The sequence below is a fragment of the Salvelinus alpinus genome, chromosome 7 (assembly GCF_045679555.1).
Source record: "Salvelinus alpinus chromosome 7, SLU_Salpinus.1, whole genome shotgun sequence".
NCBI lineage: Eukaryota > Metazoa > Chordata > Actinopteri > Salmoniformes > Salmonidae > Salvelinus > Salvelinus alpinus.
The window spans coordinates 29535632-29558455 of record NC_092092.1 but is presented as its reverse complement, the minus strand read 5'-3'; the positions used below and the strand labels follow the sequence as shown (position 1 = coordinate 29558455).

The following is a 22824-nucleotide window of genomic DNA, read 5'->3' as shown; positions in this document are numbered from 1 at the left end:
GAATGGAAGACCCAGAGTTACCTCTGCTGCAGAAGATAAGTTCATTAGTTACCAGCCTCAGAAATTGCGGCCCAAATGCTTTACAGAGTTCAAGTAACAGACGCATCTAAACATCAACTGTTCAGAGGAGACTGTGTGAATCAGGCCTTCATGGTCGGTGTGTTGCAAAGAAACCACTACTAAAGGACACCAATAAGAAGATACTTGCTTGGACCAAGAAACACGACCAATGGACATTAGACCGGTGGAAATTTGTCCTTTGGTCTGATGAGTCCAAATTTGTGATTTTTGGTTCTAACCGCCGTGTCTTTGTGAGACACGGTGTGGGTGAAGGTGATCTCCGCATGTGTATTTCCCACCGTAAAGCATGGCAGAGGTGTTATGGTGTGGGGGTGCTTTGCTGGTGATACTGTCAGCATGGCTACCACAGCATTCTGCAGCGATACGCCATCCCATTTGGTTTGGGCTTAGTGGGACTATCATTTGTTTTTCAACAGGACATTGAACCAACACACCTCCAGGCTGTGTAAGGGCTATTTGACCAATGAGAGTGATGGTGTGCTGCATCAGATGACCTGGCCTCCACAATCCCCTGACCTCAACCAAATTGAGACGGTTTGGAATGAGTTGGACCGCAGAGTGAAGGAAAAGCAGCCAGCAAGTGCTCAGCATATGTGGGAACTCCTTCAAGACTGTTGGAAAAGCATTCCAGGTGAAGCTGGTTGAGAGAATGCCAAGTGTGTGCAAAGCTGTCATCAAGGCAAAGGGTGGCTATTTGAAGAATCTGAAATATAAAATATTTTGATTTGTTTAACACTTTTTGGTTACAACATGATTCCATATGTGTTATTTCATAGTTGTCTTCACTATTATTCTACAATGTAGAAAATAGTAAAAAAAATAAAGAAAAACCCTTGAATGAGTAGGTGTGTACAAACTTTTGACTGGTAGTGTAAGTAAACCAGCCTCCAAATACACAAATAACTGCAGTGACTATTGACAAGTTTATTTGTATGATGAGTCTCATCACAAATACAGGATTCAAGACGTAAACCATTACTTTGACTTTCGTTTTTCAATGTTTAATTACCTTATAAAGTATGTATATGGCATGTTAACAGAACATGTGTCATGAAACTGGTGTCATTTAGGCTACCTGATATCACCTAGAAGTCGTTTTCATACCAATTAACTAATTTGTTTTCATATATGGGGCAAAACAAACTGGTCAAGCATTGGTGAGACTTGTTGATCTGCGATGCATAGGCCAATAAGGCCCTGATTTTTGACACTGATACAAGGTCAGATATTGCTCTTCACCCACCCTAAGGAGTGGGGGGGGTCATCTGATCTTAGATCTGTGGTCTAAGATCAGGACAACTTCTACCTCAAGCAATTTCAAAGTCTTAGACATTCAACACAAGACAAAGCACAGTTACATAATCAAAAAATAATCTCAAAACCAGCAGCCAAAAAAAAACTACTAAAGAAAATAAAATCTGAATGTACACTTTTGAAATTACAGTAACACTGCAATGCTATCTAAGTATGTGCACAGAGCACAATGGATGATAAGGACAGTTCATGGAATTACTCAAAAGATAGCAATAACCAATGAAATGGCAACAAATGTTTACTACATAAATAAATAATCAAATAACAACCCCCTTTCCAAAGGCCTAATGAGAAAGACAGTCCTGCACAGTCCTTTAATTGAGGAGTCCAATTGTCTTGTTCCTTTGTCTTCGCTGTTGAGTATCCTGGTCATGGACTAGGGACAAAACAGGGACAGAAACTGGGGGGGGGGGGGGGGTGGAATTGAGACGGGGTGGGAAGAGATGAAACTGGAACCAAAGGACTGGGGACAGCCTTGCAACAGACAGTCAGGCTCGCCCTGTCCAGGTGTGTGTATGTGTGTAGCAGTGTGACTCAGATGACGTTGAGGTGGCTGTTGCTAAGCGACGAGGGGCAGAGGTTGAAGGGCCTGTCCTGTGTCATACTGTGGAGAGATCGGAGTACAGCATCAGGCATGTGGTCTGCGATCATCCTAGGACTGATGAGAACACTCCGGAACGCTGTCTCACTGGACCACTCCGCCCGGTAACGCACCTGGGAAAAACAGGACCTGGAGAAGCGATGAAGGAGGGAAGGGAAAGAAAAAGTGGAAAACAAAAACTTTGGTCAATGACAAAGGCAGACATGGGTGTAATGTATTTTGTGTGTGTGTGTGTGTGTGTGTGTGTGTGTGTGTGTCTGTGTCGTCTGTGTGTGTGTGTGCCATACACACCTCCGTGATGGGCCGTCCTCTGTAATGTGCAGTATACGTCCCGGTAAATAAAGTGGCAGGTGGGCGCAGTGTACCGGAGAGTCCTCGGAAGCCAGGCTGTGATAGGATGAGGAGCCACGAATCAGTGTCTCCTCCCCCAGGAGCGGCTGGCTTAGTTCCTCCTCCCTTCTGTCCATCTCAGTAGGGAAGTCATCAGGATCTCCCCCAAACAACTCATACCAACAGCCCTGGAGTAGGATACGGTACTGAGGGAGACGGAGAGAAAGAGAAGTCATCAGGGTCCCTCTCCAAAGTTAGGATTCTGCCCAACTTATTTGATTCATAAACTCAATTTTGGATTAGAATTTTATTGTTCTCACCTTGGGCTTATTGCAATTAGAAACCATTTTTAATATTCTCCTTTTCAAGTCCTCCATGTTGGGATAACTCAACCTGAGAGATGGAAGTGGAGGAGAGAAAGGAAAAATGAATGAAATCTGTGCTTTCAACAAAACACAGAACAAGCACTTGAACTCCAACTCAGAGAGGAGAGCGAGAGGGAGAGAGAAAAGAGTGAGAGGGCGGGAGAGTTGCTCTCATTTTCTATGTGCCTGTAATAAGGGGGCAGATCCTAAATATAGCGTCTCCATCGTTCAGAGTCAGGAATAGCCTCTACACCACAGCACTTTCACATTCAGACTCAGAAACCAGGACTTTCCACTTGAGTTGACACACTGACACATGAATATAACAAGAGTTTCCGAATCCCTATCCTGGTCCACTGTGTGTACTAGTATAATAATGTGTAATAGTGAGAAACTCATTAATAGAACACAGTTTGTTTCGGGGGAACCTTTTGTCTGAGATAAACATGGGAGTACAGAGCACATGACAGGAGGAGGGGGGCATCTCAGTCTAAAGTGGCTCCTCACCTTGGCACCAAGTCCTTGCCCAACACCACAGACACCACAAAGTCTTTGGAATATTCCGCCAGGGCTTTACTGCAGAGGGAGCACAAAGGGAAATTAATTTGAATAATACTAAGTACATTACACAAACTTAAATCCTCACTTGATGTAATGCCAGGCATTAATTATTTGAATGTGTGTGTTGGTACCTCATAAGTCCCCCTGGTGGAGAGAAAGCATAACACTGTAGGGTGGGGAAGGAGCTACGTAATAGAATGGCCAGGAGAGAGGCTGTACCCCCTCCAAGACTGTGGCCTGTGATGACTAGCTTGTACTCCTGAAAACACACACACAGTTAGGGCTTCTAAGGTTACAAGAAATGTACTTTTTCGGAGAGAGGACAGGTAAGGAGACTTACAGGTGCGATGGTGAAAGCCTGGTTTAGAATGCCATCGTTGAGGAGCTTCTTATAGATGTAGCCGGCTGCCTGAGACATGCCCTGTGAAACACAGAGGTTACAACTCCTATCTACAAATAAATAATGCTCTGATAGAAATTCATAGAAATGTAAATTCAATAGATGAAGTAATGTGACTATTCTATCCACCTTGTGAGCATAGCATGTTCCTGACACTCCCTCTACTGGGAGGTTCTCACAGTCTGCAGACAGGTCAGTCAGCAAATCCTACACAGAAATGTACATGAGTGAGTGAGAGAGAGAGAGCAATAGATAGATAGGTGGAACGGAGTGATGGAGGAGTCTCACCCGGAGTGACAGTGTTCCTCTGATAGCCACCAATACTGCCTCTCTCTTATGGTCCAGAGCCACAAAGAATGGAATTTCATAGATCTGGAACACACAGGGTTACATTTCATCAGTAGAGAATTCAGTACTGGCCAAAGGTAGCAAACTAATTTGGGAATAGGATCTCACTTGAGATTTGCCCTGAGTCGAAGTACCTGGTTGTGAAAGCTAACGTAGATGAAGTCTCTGTACTGTAGGCCGGTGCTGTGGAGGATGGAGGAGAAATGGCAGCCCATGTTGTCTCCTCCGACAATGTCATACTCAGCAGACTGGGTCTTACAGCTGAAACACACAGTAGACGGGCATATAAGTATTTACAGTGCCTATGTAGGTATGCTTGTGTTTTTGTTTATGTAGTTATTTAATACACTGGTGTCCACTCCTCTAGATATTGCTGTTAACAAATAGGAGGCCAAATTAGTTTCACTCCCCAGCTCAAAAATCGAGAAGGATGAGCACGTTAAATTAGAGGTGTAACAGTCTTACCAGTTCCCACTGAGTTTGCAGGCTCCAGTGAGTGGGTTGGAGTAGACATACATGGGCCAGCCATACGCTGCTATAGCAAATTGCATACAGTGGGCTGCCTTCTCCAGCTCTGCCTCAAGATCCTCCGCCTGCAGAGTACACACAGAAATAGTAATTGATTAATTTAATGGCTCACTGATTATTTTTGGACGGATTGACAGACTTATTGACTGACTCCAGTACTTACGATAGGTGATGAGGGGCTGTGAGGCAGGACTTCGTCTGGATCCCTACACTGCTCCTTCTTATCCTGCTCCTGATGTAGCAGAGCCAGACCCACTGCGATGTCACTGGGAACCAGGTCTGTATCCTAACACAATGAAAACATGATTAGTTTAAAAAAAACTTTAGTCTCACACTGACCGACAAGATGTACACAGACACACCCTGTTTCCCTTACTCACCGAGAAGAATCCGCTGACTAGCTGAGCTATGCTGGAGAAGGCAGCTCTGTGGCTCTCATCCTGAGGCAGGCAGCAGCAGAGGAGCCTCAGCCTGCTCTCCCACACCCTGACAGCCAGGGAGCGGGCGGTGGACAGGAGCTGGGAGCCCTCACTGCTCTCCAGGTCCCTTACCCCTATCTGCTCCTGGGACGGAGGCCCAGGAAGGCGGCTGCCCAGCGGGTCGAACACAAACAGCACTCCCACCCCTGTGGACAGCAGCAGGATCCAACTGCCAGGGAGGGAGATGAATGTTTCACACAATGTAAACTGCCAATGTACTGTATATTCAGGTAGGATGTAGGCCTATATGGGCGATTCCTCACGAAACTAGAACAAAACAGGACAGTGATGTTTTGGATTTTCACAAAATGTAATCTATAGAAGGGTCCTTTGGAGGAAGGATTGTTGACATACACTGAGTGTTCTTTCCATGACAAAGACTGACCAGGTGAATCCAGGTGAAAGCAGTGCTTGTAGTCCATGCCCGGACGAATTCAGACTGTTCTGGAGGGCAAAAGGCTGTGCAACTAAATATTAGGAACTGGGGGGGCAAAATATATTTCTCCCATGGGCAAAGAAATTCAAAAGGGGTGATGGTTTTAATTAACAATAATTTTGATCCAAATGTGCAAATTGTCCAAACAGATCCTCAAGGTAGATGGATTATTTTAAATATGTTATTGGACAATAAACAAATATGGCTTGTTAACCTATACGGTAAGAATAATGATGATCCAAGCTTCTTTGAAAATATATATAAGAATTTATCAACTCTACAAGCAACACTAGACTCTATTATTATAGTGGGAGATTTTAATACGGTCTTAAATACCTCTATAGACCGGAAAGGAAATCACACTACAAACTATCACCCTCAGGCACTTAAGGAAATCATGAATGTCATGGATATATTGGAATTAGTGGATATATGGAGACTTAAATACCCTGATTTAGTGAGATATACATGGCGGAGGCTGAATCAAGCTAGTCGTCTTGACTACTTTCTTATACCATTCTCTCTGGCACCAAAAGTTTAAAAAGTGTTGATAGGGGACAGAATGCGGTCGGATCATCACATAATTGGCATATATATTTCTCTTACAGAATTTCCACGTGGACGAGGATATTGGAAATTTAATCAAAGTCTACTAGATGATAAATTGTTTAGAACTAGGACAGAAGATTTTATAACTGACTTTTTCAGACATAACATAGGTACAGCAGATCCCCTTATTGTATGGGACACTTTTAAGTGTGCCTTTAGAGGCCATGCAATTCAGTACTCATCTATAAAACAAAGGGAATATAGATCAAAAGAGTCCATATTAACAAAGGAAATTGAAGGACTAACAGTACAGTTAGATAGCAATAAAAACGGTACCATAGAGGCACAGAATAAGTTAGAGGAAAAACAAAAAGAAATGGAGGAACTTATTCAAGAAAGATCCAGTGTAATATATTATAAAAATAAAGCGAACTGGATGGAATATGGGGAAAAATGCACCAAATTCTTTTTCAATCTTCAATATAGAAATGCTACCAATTTTTTTTAATTAAAACTTGTTACAAATGATGGAGTCACGCATGATTCACCAAATGATATTTTGAAAGAGGAAGTAAAGTACTTTAAGAATATGTTTTCGTTTCAGGCTCCTCCATCTCCACTAACTGAAACTAATTGTATGGATTTTTTTCCTATTAATAATGTAAAATTAACATCTGTACAGAAAGACTCATGTGAAGGCCAAATTACAGAGGAGGAACTGCTTGATGCAATTGGGGCCTTTAAGGATGGGAAAACTCCAGGGCTGGATGGCATACCAGTGGAAGTATACAAAACTTTTTTTGATATACTCAAAGGACCATTATTAGCTTGTTTTAACCACTCCTATATAAATGGTAGATTATCAGACACGCAACAAGAAGGTCTGATATCGTTATTACTGAAACAGGACCCAAGTGGTATATATAAAGATCCAGTCCAATTAAAAAACTGGAGACCTCTTACACTTCAGTGTTGTGATGCAAAAATCCTAGCAAAATGCTTGGCGCATAGAATAAAAAAAGTTGTCAGATATTATTCATCCTAATCAGACAGGTTTTTTACATGGACGATACATTGGAGATAATATAAGGCAAGTACTGGAAACAATAGAACACTATGAAATATCGGGGACACCAGGCCTGGTTTTCATAGCTGATTTTGAAAAGGCTTTTGATAAAGTACGACTGGAGTTTATATATAAATGCCTAGAATATTTCAATTTTGGGGAATCTCTTATAAAATGGGTTAAAATTATGTATAGTAACCCTAGGTGTAAAATAGTAAATAATGGCTACATCTCAGAAAATTTTAAACTATCTAGAGGAGTAAAACAAGGTTGTCCACTATCGGCATATCTATTTATTATTGCCATCGAAATGTTAGCTGTTAAAATTAGATCAAACATTAATATTAATGGATTAGAAATCCGTGGCTTAAAAACTAAGGTGTCATTGTACGCTGATGATTCATGTTTTCTTTTAAAACCACAACTAGAGTCTCTCCAGGGCCTCATAGAGGATCTAGATACCTTTGCTATCCTCTCTGGATTAAAACCAAATTATGATAAATGTACCATATTACGTATTGGATCACTAAAAAATACACATTTTATATTGCCATGTAGTTTACCAATTAAATGGTCTGACGGAGATGTGGACATACTCGGTATAAAAATCCCAAAAGAAAGAAATGATCTCACTCCAATAAATTTTTATAGAAAGTTAGCAAAAATAGATAAGATCTTGCTACCATGGAAAGGAAAATACCTGTCTATTTGTGGAAAAATCACCCTGATTAACTCTTTAGTCATATCACAGTTTACCTATTTGCTTATGGTTTTGCCTACACCTAGTGACCTGCTTTTTAAATTATATGAACAAAAAATATTCCATTTTATTTGGAACGGCAAGCCAGATAAAATTAAAAGGGCCTATTTATATAACGAATATGAATTCGGAGGGCAGAAATTATTAAATATTAAAGCATTAGACCTCTCACTAAAGGCATCAGTCATACAAAAGTTATACTTAAATCCAAACTGGTTCTCTAGTAAATTGGTACGAATGTCTCTGCTCACTTTCGGTTGTTTGAAAAGGAAATAATCTCCAAAATATCCTTATTTTTTAAACAAGCCTTAGAAAGTTGGTTGCAATTTCAGTTTAATACACCTGAAAGGACGGAACAAATAGTACAACAAATATTGTGGTTAAATTCAAAAATATAGTAATTTAAAAAAAATGTATTTATCGAAGAAATGTTTAAAAAAGGTATAATTTTTGTGAATGATATCATAAATAGGACTGGTGGAGTTATGTCACACATGCAGCTAACACAGACATATGGAAATGTCTGCTCTACCCAAAATTACAACCAATTAATTGCAGCATTACCACAAAAATGGAAGAGGCAAGTAGAAGGGGAAAAAAGTAAGGAACTTGTATGTCGGCCCTGTATTAAAGAACATAAATGGTTAAAGAAAAGTGTGATAAATAAAAACATATACCAATTTCATTTAAGGACCAAAAAACTGACAGCTGTGCCATATAAATTGCAAAATAGTTGGGAAGAGATTTTCGATGTACCCATTCCATGGCACATGGTTTATGAATTGATACGCAAAACAACGCCTGATTCAAAACTTCGAATTTTTCTATTTAAATTACTGTACAAAATTCTTGCAACTAATAGAATGTTATATATATGGGGTATACAATCTTCCCAGCTCTGCAGATTCTGTTGTGAGGAGGCAGAGTCATTAGATCATTTATTTTGGTATTGTCCATATGTAGCTCGTTTTTGGTCACAGGTCCAGGAATGGCTGAAGAATTGCAACATTTGCCAAGAACTAACGCTACAGATAGCAATACTGGGGGATTTGAAAAGCCATAGTCAATCAATCAATAATATAATAATTATTTTAGCAAAAATGTTTATTTTTAATTTACAATCTGTAGAAGCTATGAGAATAGGAAGGTTCAAATCTTTTGTGAAGCATCACAGCACAGTTGAAAAATATATGGCAAATAAAAATCCGAAATGGATGATGTTGGAAGATAGATGGGAAGGGTTGAGTGGAACTGAAGGGTGGGACTAATAACAAGATAAACAATGTAAGTCATACGGGATCTGTGAAATGTGTATAGGTGCGGAGCTTTTGTGAAATAGCACAGTTACAAGTGGAAATAAAATTGGATGGACAACAGAAATAGAGGAAGGACTAAGAACAAACAAGAGAGAACTATTATAAAGTAGACTGTGTCTGTAAAATGGGTATAAGATGTATAAATTGAAGGTAAAAGCAGAAGTGTTTATTAGTTTACTCCAATTGGGGGATCGGTGGTAGGGTTGCGGGGATTAATAATAAAGGTATATTCTTTAAAAAAGTATGTATGTCTATATAGGTATGTGTATGTATATATGTGTATATGTATGCATGCGTGTATGGATATATATATTTACCCCAAAAAATATGGGGGATTGGAAATGATGCAGACAATTACATTGGAAGCAACATTCTTTCCGCAATATTAAGCTGATCCACCCCTAAAAAAAAAAAAAAAAAAAAAAAAAAAAAAAAAATTATATTAGGAAGTGTATTAGAGCGGCTCACAATAGGCTCAGCGTCGTCCGGTCTAGATTAAAGTTTGGCCGGGGTAGGCCGTCATTCTAAAATAATAATTAGTTCTTAACTGACTTGCCTAATTAAATAAAGGTTAAATAAAAAAAATATTTAGAGAAGTCAAATTAATGGGCTGCTGCACAGTCACTATGGGAGCTCTTTCTAGAGCGCCAGGTTAAGTTGTGCATAAAATACTCGTTTAACCATTTAGAGATTTTAAAAAGTAAGAAATCTGTGATTATTGAACAAATCTGTGAGTTTTCATTTGAATTATCTTGCCATATCTAATTAATGTATACAACGCTACTTTCCATGATGTGTTACTATACTGAACAAAAATTAGAAACGCAACCATTTCAAATATTTTACTGTGTTACAGTTCATATAAGGAAATCAGTCAAGTGAAATAAAATCATTATGTCCTAATCTATGGATTGAACATGACTGGGAATACAGACATGCATCCGTTGGCCACAGATAACAGATACGGTAGGGGCGTGGATCAGAAAACCAGTCAGTATCTGGTGTGACCACCATTTGCCTTATTTATCTCCTTCACATAGAGTTTATCAGGCTGTTGATTGTGGCCTGTGGAATGTTGTTCCACTCCTCTTCAATGGCTGTGAGAAGTTGCTGGATATTTGTGGAAACTCGAACATGCAGTTATACACGCCAATCCAGAGCATCCCAAACGTGCTCAATGAGTGACATGTCTGGTGAGTATGCAGGCCACGGAAGAAGACTTTTTCAGCTTCCAGGAAGTGTGTACAGATCCTTCCGACATGGGGCCCGTGCATTATCATGCTGAAACATGAGGTGATGGCGGCGGATGAATGGCACGACAATGGGTCTCGTCACGGTATCACTGTGCATTCAAATTGCCATCGATAAAATGCAATTGTGTTCGTTGTACATAGCTTAAGCCTGGCCACACCATAACCCCATCGCCACCATGGGTCACTCTGTTCACAACCTTGACATCAGCAAAGTGCTCGCCCCCACACGACACAATACATGTGGTCTGCGGTTGTGAGGTCGGTTGGACGTACTGCCAAATTCTCAAAAACAACATTGGAGGCAGTTTATGGTAGAGAAACAAACATTACACTCCTGCAGTCAGCATGCCAATTGCACGATCAATCAAAACTGGAGACATTGTGGCATTGTGTTGTGTGACAAAACTGCACATTTTAAAGTGATCTTTTATTGTCCCCAGCAGTAGGTGCACCTCTGTAATCTTCATGCTGTTTAATCAGCTCATTGATATGCCACACCTGTCAGGTGGATGGATAATCTTGGCAAAGGAGAAATGCTCACTAACAGGGATGTAAACAAATTTGTGCACAATATTTGAGAGAAATACACTTTTTGTTTGTATGGAAAATGTCAGGGATATTTTAATTCAGCTCATGAAACATGTGACCAACACTTTACATGATGTGTTTGTATTTTGTTTCAGTGTACACAAGCTGACGTTTGGACCACATCGAATTGGGGCGAATTACACATCCTTTAAACCTCAGATTGGTGATGTTAGTGTAAAAGTTTATAGTCAACATGGTGACACCAGATCGATTGCTTAAAACAGATCAATATCTTTGGTTTTGTACTGTTGATTTTGTCATATGCACTGGGGGTCGCAGGATATAGAACGCAGATATCAATTTATTTCTCAAATGGCACGAATAACTCAGGGCGGTCTCTTTATAAAAGCTGCTGGTCACACACACCAATAAACAAATGTAACAGTCCAACTATCCCTTAAATAACAGCCAACCGTTGTCACTGTTGATATACTATGGCGGGTCGTGATTCGTTGAAGTTAACAGAAGTGGTTTGTTCCCTTTTCAGTGATGGCAGCCTCCCGAAATCAACATCCTCCATTCCAAAATATAAATAGAAGCCTTCTACAAATTCTAATCTAACCAAACATGTATAGGTTACTCCGTGTGGCCTTTGAATAGTGTTAGTTTAAACAGCGCTACACCAAACGATTGCCTGATTTCAGAGTGATATCGATGGAAGTGATTCACTTTTTATTTTATTTTTAAGTGTAACACCAAAAATTATCCTCTAACCAGTGATGTACAAATTATTCCCAGATTCTGTGTGTGTTTTTCAGCTGTGTTAGTTAACAGGACGTGCAACCTCATATCCCCCCTCTCGCACAATTGATTTCAAAGTGATAATGGATAGGATTAATTGACAAAACAGTGTTGCGTTTCCCTTTCTGTTTTGGTGACCCCGTATCCAGAGGTGGAATTTATTTATTTAACTAGGCAAGTCAGTTAAGAACAAATTCTTATTTACAATGACGGCCTAGGAACAGTGGGTTAAACTGTCTTGTTCAAGAGCAGAACGACAGATTTTAACCGTGTCAGCTCGGGGATTCAATCTAGCAACCTTTCGGTTACTGGCCCAACGCTCTAACCAAAAGCGGAAAGAGTACCCAATTGTCATACTTGAGTAAAAGTAATGATAGCTTAATAAAAAATTACTCAAGTAAAAGTGAAAGTCACCCAGTAAAATACTACTTCAGTAAAAGTCTGAAAGTATTTAGTTTTAAATATACTTAAGTACCAAAAGTAAATGTAAATGCTAAAATATACTTAAGTATTGAAAGTAAAAGTATAAATGACTTCCAATTCCCTATATTAAGCAGACCTGACGGCACCATGTTCTTATTTTTTTATGTACGGAGAGCTAGGGGCACAACACAATTTACAAATGAAGCATTTGTGTTCAGTGAGTCCACCAGATCAGAGGCAGTGTTCAGATCAGTAGTGTTCTCTTGATAAGGGTGTAAATTGGACCATTTTCCTGTCCTGCTAGCCATTCAAAATGTAACGAGTACTTTTGGGTGTCAGGGAAAATGTATGGAGTAAAAGGTTTATTATTTTCTTTAGGAATGTAGTGAAGTAAAAGTTGTCAAAAATATAAATAGTAAAGTACAGATACCCAAAAAAACCTACTTAAGTAGTACTTTAAAGTATTTTTACACCACTGCCCGTATCAAAATGCAACATTTCAAAATGTAACTGACTGTTCTGCAGGTTATCCTCTAACTAGTGATGTATTTTTTCTTCGTGGTAGTTTCAACAGCGCATCCCCCCTAATTGATGAGTGATTTTCGCCATTTGTCAAAACAAAATGATTGTGTCCAGTTGATATGGTGCTCGTTAGAAATAAATACAAGTAATATGATTACATGTGTAGATAGAATATTTTAGGTTTTCAATATAGTACAAACTCTTTCTGAATATCGTTTATTGATTTGGACACAAACTGTGTTTTGACATTGGGCTATTATCAATATGTCTTGTTAACAGGAAGCAGCGAAAGCATCATTTTCAACTTAAGTTTTAGGTATATAAATAAAACTTTCAACATACATTTCCAATGGTATTGTACTTAATCTGGTAAAAACTGCTGAATGAGTAAAAACGTCCTTGATGATATACCATAAAAATCAACAAAACAGGTTTGCCCTGCCTAAAATATGACGTTTGTATCTTAAAGCATAATTGAGAAATAATTCATTTAATTTACCCAGGCCTCCTTTAAGACAGCATAATGTTTCATCTGTATGTGCTACAAAGCAAAAATGTGTGTCATGAAGCTTTACCGCTTGCTCTGTAATATGAGTAGTATTTTGATTGATAAAAAAATGAATATTGAAGAATATAAACATGAATATTCAAAATATACCATTCTTAGATTGTCACATTTTAAAATATATTGTTTAACATACTCTACAGGCATATCAAAGTTCCAGAGTGGGATCTCTACTAGATGTAGAGTTATGATCCAATTTATAAGCGTTACCATAGCGAATTTTTTAATGAATCCAAATGGTCGCCCTCTGCTGGTGTTTTTGTTTTTTTTAAGTAAAAAAAACTTAGGGGGTGGATCAGCTTTAATATTGCGGATAGATTGTTGCTTCCATCAATGTAATTGTCTGCATCAATTCCAATCCCCCATATATTTTGGGGGTAAATATATACACTACCGTACACTTAGAAATGTCCTTGTTTTTGAAAGAACATCAAATTAAATCAGAAATACAGTGTAGACATTGTTAATGTTGTAAATGACTATTGTAGCTGGAAACAGCTGATTACTAATGGAATATCTACATAGGCGTACAGAGGCCCATTATCAGCAACCATCACTCCTGTGTTCCAATGGCACGTTGAGTTAGCTAATCCAAGTTGATCATTTTAAAAGGCTAATTGATAATTAGAAAACCCTTTTGCAATTATGTTAGCACAGCTGAAAACTGTGGTCCTGATTAAAGAAGCAATAAAACTGGCCTTCTTTGGACTAGTTGAGTAACTGGAGCGTCAGCATTTCTGGGTTTGATTACAGGCTCAAAATGTCCAGAAACAAAGAACTTCTGAAACTCGTCAGTCTATTCTTGTTCTGAGAAACGAAGGCTATTCCATGAGAGAAATTGCCAAAAAACTGAAGATCTAGTACAACGCTGTGTACTACTCCCTTCACAGAACAGCGCAAACTGGCGCTAACCAGAATAGAAAGAGTGGGAGGCCCCGATGCACAACTGAGCAAGAGGACAAGTACATTAGTGTCTAGTTTGAGAAACAGACGCCTCACAAGTCCTCAACTGGCAGCTTCATTAAATTGTACCCGCAAAACACCAGACTCCATTTTGCTCCTGCCTTCCTATAGGCAGAGACTCAAACAGGATGTACCCGGGATAAGGACTATTCAACGCTGGTCTGACCAATCGGAATCCACACTTCAAGATTGTTTTGATCACGCGGACTGGGACATGTTCCTGGTAGCCTCAGAGAATAATATCGACGTATACGCCGATTCGGTGGGTGAGTTGATAAGGAAGTGCACAGGAGATGTTGTACCCACTGACTATTACAACCTACCCTAACCAGAAATCGTGGATAGATGACGGCATACGCACAAAATTGAAAGCGCGAACCACCGCATTTAACCATGGAAAGGTGACTGGGAATATGGCAAATACAAAACAGTGTAGTTATTCCCTCCGCAAGGCAATCAAACAAGCGAAATGTTAGTATAGAGGCAAAGTGGAGTCGCAATTCAACGGCTCAGACACAAGACGTATGTGGCAAGGTCTACAGACAATCATGGACTACAAAAAGAAAACCAGCCACGTCACGGACACCGACATCTTGCTTCCAAACAAACTAAGCACCTTCTTTGCCCGCTTTGAGGATAATATAGTGCCACCGACGCAGCCCGCTACCAAGGACTGTGGGCTCTCCTATTCTGTGGCAACCGTGAGTAAGACATTTAAACGTGTTAAGCCTCGCAAGGCCGCCCCCAGGTGGTGAAGGTAGGAAACATCTCCACTTCGCTGATCCTCAACACTGGGGCCCCCACAAGGGTGCATTCTCAGCCCCCTCCTGTACTCCCTGTTTACCCATGACTGCGTGGCAATGCACGCCTCCAACTCAATCATCAAGTTTGCAGACGACACTACAGTGGTAGGCTTGATTACCAACAACGACGAGAGAGCCTTCAGGGAGGTGGTGAGGGCCCTCGGAGTGTGGTGTCAGGAAAACAACCTCTCACTCAAAGTCAACAAAACAAAGGAGATGATCATGGACTTCAGGAAACAGTAGAGGGAGCAGCCCCTTATCCACATCAATGGGACAGTAGTGGAGAAGGTGAAAAGTTAAGTTCCTCGGCGTACACACCACAGACAAACTGAAATGGTCCACCCACACAGACAGTGTGGTGAAGAAGGCGCAACAGCTGAGCATGCACCCTTGTGGGGCCCCAGTGTTGAGGATCAGCAAAGTGGAGATGTTGTTTCCTAGCGTCATAGGGCGGCGCACAGGGTTTGGTAGGCCATCATTATAAATGAGAATTTGTTCTTAACTAACTTGCCTAGTTAAAGGTTAAATCATTTTTTATTTTTTTATATAATTCAACCTCAGGAGGCTGAAGAAATTTGGCTTGTCACCTAGAACCCTCAAACTTCTACAGATGCACAATTGAGAGCATCCTGTCAGGCTGTATCACCGCCTGGTACGGCAACTGCAATGACCACAACCGCAAGGCTCTCCAGAGGGTGGTGCGGTCTGCAGAACGCATCACCGGGAGCAAATTACCTGCCCTCCAGGACACCTACAGCACCCGATGTCACAGGAAGGCTAAAAAGATCATTAAGGACAACAACCCGAGCCACTGCCTGTTAACCCCGCTACCATCCAGAAGGCGAGGTCAGTACAGGTGCATCAAAGTGGGGACCGAGAGACTGAAAAAAAGCTTCTATCTCAAGGCCATCAGACTGTTAAACAGCAACCACTAACACAGAGGCTGCTGCTTACATACAGACTTGAAATCATTGACCACTTTAAAAACATTTACATACAGTTGAAGTCAGAAGTTTACATACACCTTAACCAAATATATTTAAACTCAGTTTTTCACAATTCCTGACATTTAATCCTAGTAAGAATTCCCTGTCTTAGGTCAGTTAGGATCACCACTTTATTTTAAGGATGTGAAATGTCAGAATAATAAGAGAGAATAATTTATTTAAGCTTTTATTTCTTTCATCACATTCACAGTGGGTCAGAAGTTTACATACACTCAATTAGTATTTGGTAGCATTGCCTTTAAATTGTTTAACTTGGGTCAAACATTTTGGGTAGCCTTCCACAAGCTTCCCACAATAAGTTGGGTGAATTTTGGCCCATTCCTCCTGACAGAGCTGGTGTAACCGAGTCAGGTTTGTAGGCTGCCTTGCTCGCACATGCTTTTTCAGTTCTGCCCATACATTTTCCATGGTATTGAGGTCAGGGCTTTGTGATGGCCACTCCAATACCTTGACTTGGTTGTCCTTAAGCCATTTTGCCACAACTTTGGAAGTATACTTGGGGTCATTGTCCATTTGGAAGACCAATTTGCGACCAAGCTTTAACTTCCTGACTGATGTCTTGAGATGTTGCTTCAATAAATCCACATAATTTTCCTTCCTCATGACACCATCTATTTTGTGAAGTGACCAGTCCCTCCTGCAGCAAAGCACCCCCACAACATGATGCTGCCACCCCCGTGCTTCACGGTTGGGATGGTGTTCTTTGGCTTGCTGGCCTCCCCCTTTTTCCTCCAAACATAACGATGGTCATTTTGGCCAAACAGTTCTATTTTTGTTTCATCAGACCAGAGGACATTTCTCAAAAAAGTACGATCTTTGTCCCCAAGTGCAGTTGCAAACCGTAGTCTGGCTTTTTATGGCGGTTTTGGAGCAGTGGCTTCTTCCTTGCTGAGCGGCCTTTCACGACTCGTTTTACTGTGGATATAGATACTTTTGTACCCGTTTCCTCCAGCATTTTCACAAGGGCCTTTGCTGTTGTTGAATTGATTTGCACTTTTCGCACCAAAGTACATTCATCTCTAGGAGACAGAACACGTCTCCTTCCTGAGCGGTATGACGATTGCGTGGTACCATGGAGTTTATACTTGCGTACTACTGTTTGTACAGATGAACGTGGTACCTTCAGGCATTTGGAAATTGCTCCCAAGGATGAGCCAGACTTGGAGGTCTACTATTTTTTTTCTGAGGTCTTGGCTGATTTCTTTTGATTTTCCCATGTCAAGCAAAGAGGCACTGAGTTTGAAGGTAGGCCTTAAAATACATCCACAGTTACACCTCCAATTAACTCAAATGACGTCAATTAGCCTATCAGAAGCTTCTAAAGCCATGACATCATTTTCTGGAATTTTCCAAGCTGTTTAAAGGCACAGTCAACTTAGTGTATGTAAACTTCTGACCCACTGGAATTGTGATACAGTGAATTATAAGTGAAATAATCTGTCTGTAAACAATTGTTGGAAAAATGACTAGTGTCATGCACAAAGTAGATGTCCTAACCGACTTGCCAAAACTATAGTTTGTTGACAAGAAATTTGTGGAGTGGTTGAAAAACGAGTTTTAATGACTCCAACCTAAGTGTATGTAAACTTCCGACTTCAACTGTATCTTGCATTACTCATCTCATATGTATATACTGTATTTTATACCATCTACTGCATCTTGCCTATGCTGCTCGGTCATTGCTCATCCATACATTTATAAACTTAGCAAAAAAAGAAACATCCTGTGTCAACTGCTTTTATTTTCAGCAAACTTAACATGTGTAAATATTTGTATGAACATAAGATTCAACAACTGAGACAAACTGAACAAGTTCCACAGACATGTGACTAACAGAAATTGAATAATGTGTCCCTGGACAAGGGGGGGGGGGGGGGGGGTGTCAAAATCAAAAGTAAGACAGTTTCTGGTTTCCGGCCACTCGCTGCATTTAGTACTGCAGTGCATCTCCTCCTCATGGACTGCACCAAATTTGCCAGTTCTTGCTGTGAGATGTTACCCCACTCTTCCACCAACATTTCTGGGGGGAATGGCCCTAGCTTTCAATCTCCGATCCAACAGGTCCCAGACGTGCTCAATGTGATTGAGATCCGGCTCTTTGCTGGCCATGGCAGAACACTGACATTCCTGTCTTGCAGGAAATCACGCACAGAACGAACAGTATGGCTGGTGGCATTGTCATGCTGGAGGGTCAGGTCAGGATGAGCCTGCAGGAAGGGTACCACATGAGGGAGGAGGATGTCTTCCCTGTAACGCACAGCATTGAGATTGCCTGCAATGACAACAAGCTCAGTCCGAGGATGCTATGACACACCGCCCCAGACCATGACGGATCCTCCCCCTTTAAAAATCGATCCCGCTCCAGAGTACAGGCCTCGGTGTTCCGCACATTCCTTCGACAATAAACGCAAATACGACGATCAACACTGGTGAGACAAACCCGCGACTCGTCAGTGAAGAGCACTTTTGCCAGTCCTGTCTGGTCCAGTGACGGTGGGTTTGTGCCCATAGGCGATGCTGTTGCCAGTGATGTCTGGTGAGGACCTGCCTTACAACAGGCCTACCAAGCCCTCAGTCTAGCCTCTCTCAGCCTATTGCGGACAGTCTGAGCACTAATGAGGGATTGTGCGTTCCTGGTGTAACTCGGGCAGTTGTTGTTGCCATCCTGTACTTGTCCCGCAGGTGTGATGTTCGAATGTACCGATCCTGTGCAGGTGTTGTTACACGTGGTCTGCCACTGCGAGGACGATTAGCTGTCCATCCTGTCTCCCTGTAGCATTGTCTTAGGCGTCTCACAGTACTGCCATTGCAATTTATTGCCCTGGCTATATCTGCAGTCCTCATGCCTCCTTGCAGCATGCCTAAGGCACGTTCACGCAGATGAGCAGGGACCCTGGGCATCTTTCTTTTGGTGTTTTTCAGAGTCGGTAGAAAGGCCTCTTTAGTGTCCTAAGTTTTCATAACTGTGACCTTAATTGCCTTAATTGCCTTACCTGTACATAGCCCATCTATAATTTAGCTCAAACAACTACCTCTTTACCTACTGTATTTATTTATTTTGCTCCTTTGCACCCCATTATTTCTATCTCTACTTTACACTTTCTTCCACTGCAAACCAACCATTCCAGTGTTTTTTTTTTATTTTTTACTTGCTATATTACATTTACTTCGCCACCATGGCCTTTTTATATTTTTATTTATTTATATATATATTTTGTTTGCCTTCACCTCCCTTATCTCACCTCACTTGCTCACATTGTATATAGACTTATTTTTCACTGTATTATTGACTGTATGTTTGTTTTACTCCATGTGTAACTATGTGTTGTTGTATGTGTCGAACTGCTTTGCTTTATCTTGGCCAGGTCGCAATTGTAAATGAGAACGTGTTCTCAATTTGCCTACCTGGTTAAATAAAGGTTAAATAAAAAATAAAATAAATAAAGCTGTTAGTGTCTTAACGACCGTTCCACAGGTGCATGTTCATTAATTGTTTATGGTTCATTGAACAAGCATGGGAAACAGTGTTAAAAACCCTTTGCAATGAAGATCTGTGAAGTTATTTGGATTTTTACAAATTATCTTTGAAAAACAGGGTCCTGAAAATGGGGCGTTTCTTTTTTTGCTGAGTTGATGTATATATTCTTATTCCATTCCTTAGATTTGTGTGTATTAGGTAGTTGTTGTGGAATTGTTAGATTACTTGTTAGATATTGCTTCACTGTTGGAACTAGAAGCACAAGCATTTCGCAACACTCGCAATAACATCTGCTGTGTGTTGGTGACCAATGAAAATATGATTTGATACATGTAAAAGGAAGGCTGTGATTTCCTACTATACAAATGTCTCTGTATAAAATGGGCCATAAACATTTGCAGAAATCGCACTTTGATATGCTCGTAGAGTATATTATGTTCAACAATATGAAATATGTTCCTAATCAAAAATGGTATATTATCAATATTTATGTTTAGATTTTTCAATATCCATATATTAATGTAAGGACATTGTTATTGAAATCAAAATATTACTCATAATACAGAGAAAGTGGTAAAGCTTCATATGACACCAATTTTCATTTGTAGCACATACAGATGAAACATTATGGAGTCAAAAAAGGTCCCTTCTATGGATTAAATTTCATGAAAATCCCCAAAATCATACCACAGTATACGTACAGGACAAAACATTCTTCCCACCCACCTGGCGACCACTGCAGCAATGACGGCCCCCACCTCAGCAGGCTCACAGCCCCGGCTGTCATCAGACACCCAGATCGCACCCAGGATGGCCCAGATCAGCTCAGGGACGTACAGCATCGCCCGCACATACACCAGCACCGGGATGGAGCGTCGCGGGCCCGGGTTTGTGATGGTCCCTGGGGAAACAGAGACAATCAGAGATGTTGACAACGTAAAACTCTGAGTCATGCTGAAGAGGATTATGTCATGATAACCAGACCTATTTATTGCACTGAATATATTACTATAAGTGGTAAACAAAAAAAATTACTAAAATATATCACACCAATTCTAAACCCAATGTATAATACAGTAAATTAATGTAAATTCCTTTCATCACGTCATAGCAGTAAAAGTGTGCAAGATTCACCTTGAGCGCTGACGTAGACGATGGCACATAAAGACAGGATGATGAAAGCCAACAGGACCAGTAAAACCACCAGGTAGCTGTGTAGAACTCTCCCACCAGAACAGTCAAACTTCCCCTTATGGAGAGTGTACAGAGCCAGCGTCCCGATCCACCTGTAGGGCAGTGAAGAGATACAGCATGATTGATTCTATTTTTTTTTTAGATCATTAAAACACATCAAAGCAATACCTGGGGTGTAATCATTAGTCCAAACACTTACAAAACAGAACAAGAGTTTCTATTGTACAAATTCCGTTGGGACCCTCCCGTTTCTCTCCTTTTGCTTAACGTTTTGCAACATATCCGGCATAATGAATACACCCCAATAGAGGTCAGTGCAGCAACCTTTACCAGGTTGTGGGTTGGGCACAGCAGGGAGGATAACGTTGTGTATTTCATGCTTGTATAATAAATAAAAGTGAAATACAAACAATGAGAGAATACTGAGTGTGGGATCTATGTAGCTACGACTACTGACAGCTACGTTTACAGCTGTCATTTACTGAACGTGGTATGATATAACAACAGTTATGCATCATCCCTCCCTTTGCTTTGAATATCGTTCCATTAATGTTGAGCTCACTTACCATAGAACCCTGACGAACAGCTCAAAAGAGCCGGAGAAGACCAGATCGTCGCTTGCGATGCCCCATCGCCGACCAAACGCTATCATTCCAGGCATGACAAATAGCTACAATACAATCAGTCAGTAACGAGAGAAATAACCTTTCCTATTTAGCTAACTTGACAACGTTCTGATTTGTTATCTTTCGGAGAAGCAATACTGCTTTTTTAAGATGGCCATTTCGCAACACCTTCGATCGTGAAATTACTGTTATTGCCGTAAAAGGGAAGGTAGTTACTTTGTTGCCATTTGCTTTCGTCGAATATATGCTAACGCGCTTTGCTAGCTATTAGATAGAACCTCTTGGCTAGCTAGCATGTCCCCTCAATAAGAGCCCGTGTATAACTAAATGACCGCACACTTGTTCACAATCTAATTGTAATGTCACAGATTTGTAAAAATAAACAATTATTTATTTTGCTTCGTTGAATTCGATTTGCTACGTTAGCTAGCAAGGAGTGGGCTGACGATACCATTGCTATTGCGCACCATCTTCACCCGTCATTTAATTCCTGGTATATTCCTGGAAGCCATCGTCAACAACATGGGTTTACATATTTATCTGAGGAAAATAAAAACTCCCCAATATAATGAATATAGGTAGCAGGCTGCCAGTACAGTACAGAAGCAAACAAAGCTGCTCGAAGTGTTTTGTTTTCTTCCAGTGATTGTGTCTACTTAAAAAAAAACTGTCGAACCATGTGCTGTGAAAATAAAGTTCCGCTTCTCGTTTCGTTATCAGTTGCTTCCACTGTTTTGTGGTCTAGGCCAAGACAATTAAAAAAATACTTGATTGTAACATTAATATTGTTTTAATTATTAAAAAGCCATAATAATATAGAATCAGATCATTGAATATGTTGATTAATCCCATGAACATCTGTATGTGGAAAAATTCCAATCTGTTTTTTCGCCTGCAATACACCAGCACCGGGGTGGAGCGCTGGGCCCGGATTATTGATGGATGGTCCCTAAGGAAACGAAGACAATCAGAGATGAGTTACATGTTGACGATGTAAAACTCTTTAAATACATGGTGAAGAAGAGGGTTGTTATTATGTTATGATAACCAGACCTTTTTAATCGCACTGAATATATTACTATGAGTAGGGGCGCAACTTTCACTGGGAACATGTCCCCCCCACATTCTGAAATTGCATTTTTGTCCCCCCCAGTTGTATAATTTGAATGTGATACAAAACGAGGCAACGATGTACTGTAGGACCATGCGGACGCCTCCGAGCGGTCAGGTAGGCTGTTTGGAGTGTTTATCCGATTGAATAAAAATATATAATAATGTATGCCCCCCCACCCCACTTCTAAAACCAAAGTTGCACCCCTGACTATGAGTGGTAAACAACAAAATGTGGTAAATTATTTTAGAGCCATTGCAGATGCCAAACAGTTCTCTGTCCTTGTACTCTTGTCTTTAAGTGCTGTATTCGACACTGTTGACCATGATGTCCTTCTGGACAGATTGGAGAGGTGGGTTGGCCTCTCCAGTCCAGTTCTAAATTGTTTTAGGAACTATTTAACCAGTTGAGATTTT

The 22824-nt window shown here is 40.5% G+C and overlaps 1 protein-coding gene across 1 annotated transcript; it reads right to left on the bottom strand.

Annotated features, from left to right (window-relative positions):
* Positions 1-990: 990 nt before the first annotated feature.
* Positions 991-21951, bottom strand: LOC139580758 (diacylglycerol lipase-beta-like). Its single transcript, XM_071409741.1, has 15 exons — positions 21238-21951; positions 20612-20763; positions 20204-20378; positions 4909-5176; positions 4692-4814; positions 4466-4593; positions 4135-4261; positions 3941-4024; positions 3782-3859; positions 3593-3673; positions 3384-3511; positions 3199-3267; positions 2647-2719; positions 2288-2532; positions 991-2125 (listed from the first exon to the last, which is right to left on the bottom strand). Exons 1-15 carry the CDS (start codon positions 21330-21332, stop codon positions 1930-1932), a joined length of 2022 nt encoding a protein of 673 aa, XP_071265842.1. The 5' UTR covers positions 21333-21951; the 3' UTR covers positions 991-1929.
* Between the last annotated feature and the right edge of the window lie 873 nt (positions 21952-22824).

Excerpts from the sequence above, each read along its gene's own strand:
- LOC139580758 (XM_071409741.1), bottom strand. The coding sequence starts at position 21,332 with ATGCCTGGAATGATAGCGTTTGGTCGGCGATGGGGCATCGCAAGCGAC. Across the intron at positions 3,268-3,383 it reads CCACCAGGGGGACTTATGAG|TAAAGCCCTGGCGGAATATT; the intron begins GTACCAACACAC and ends CTCCCTCTGCAG. Across the intron at positions 2,126-2,287 it reads GAGGACGGCCCATCACGGAG|GTCCTGTTTTTCCCAGGTGC; the intron begins GTGTGTATGGCA and ends TCGCTTCTCCAG.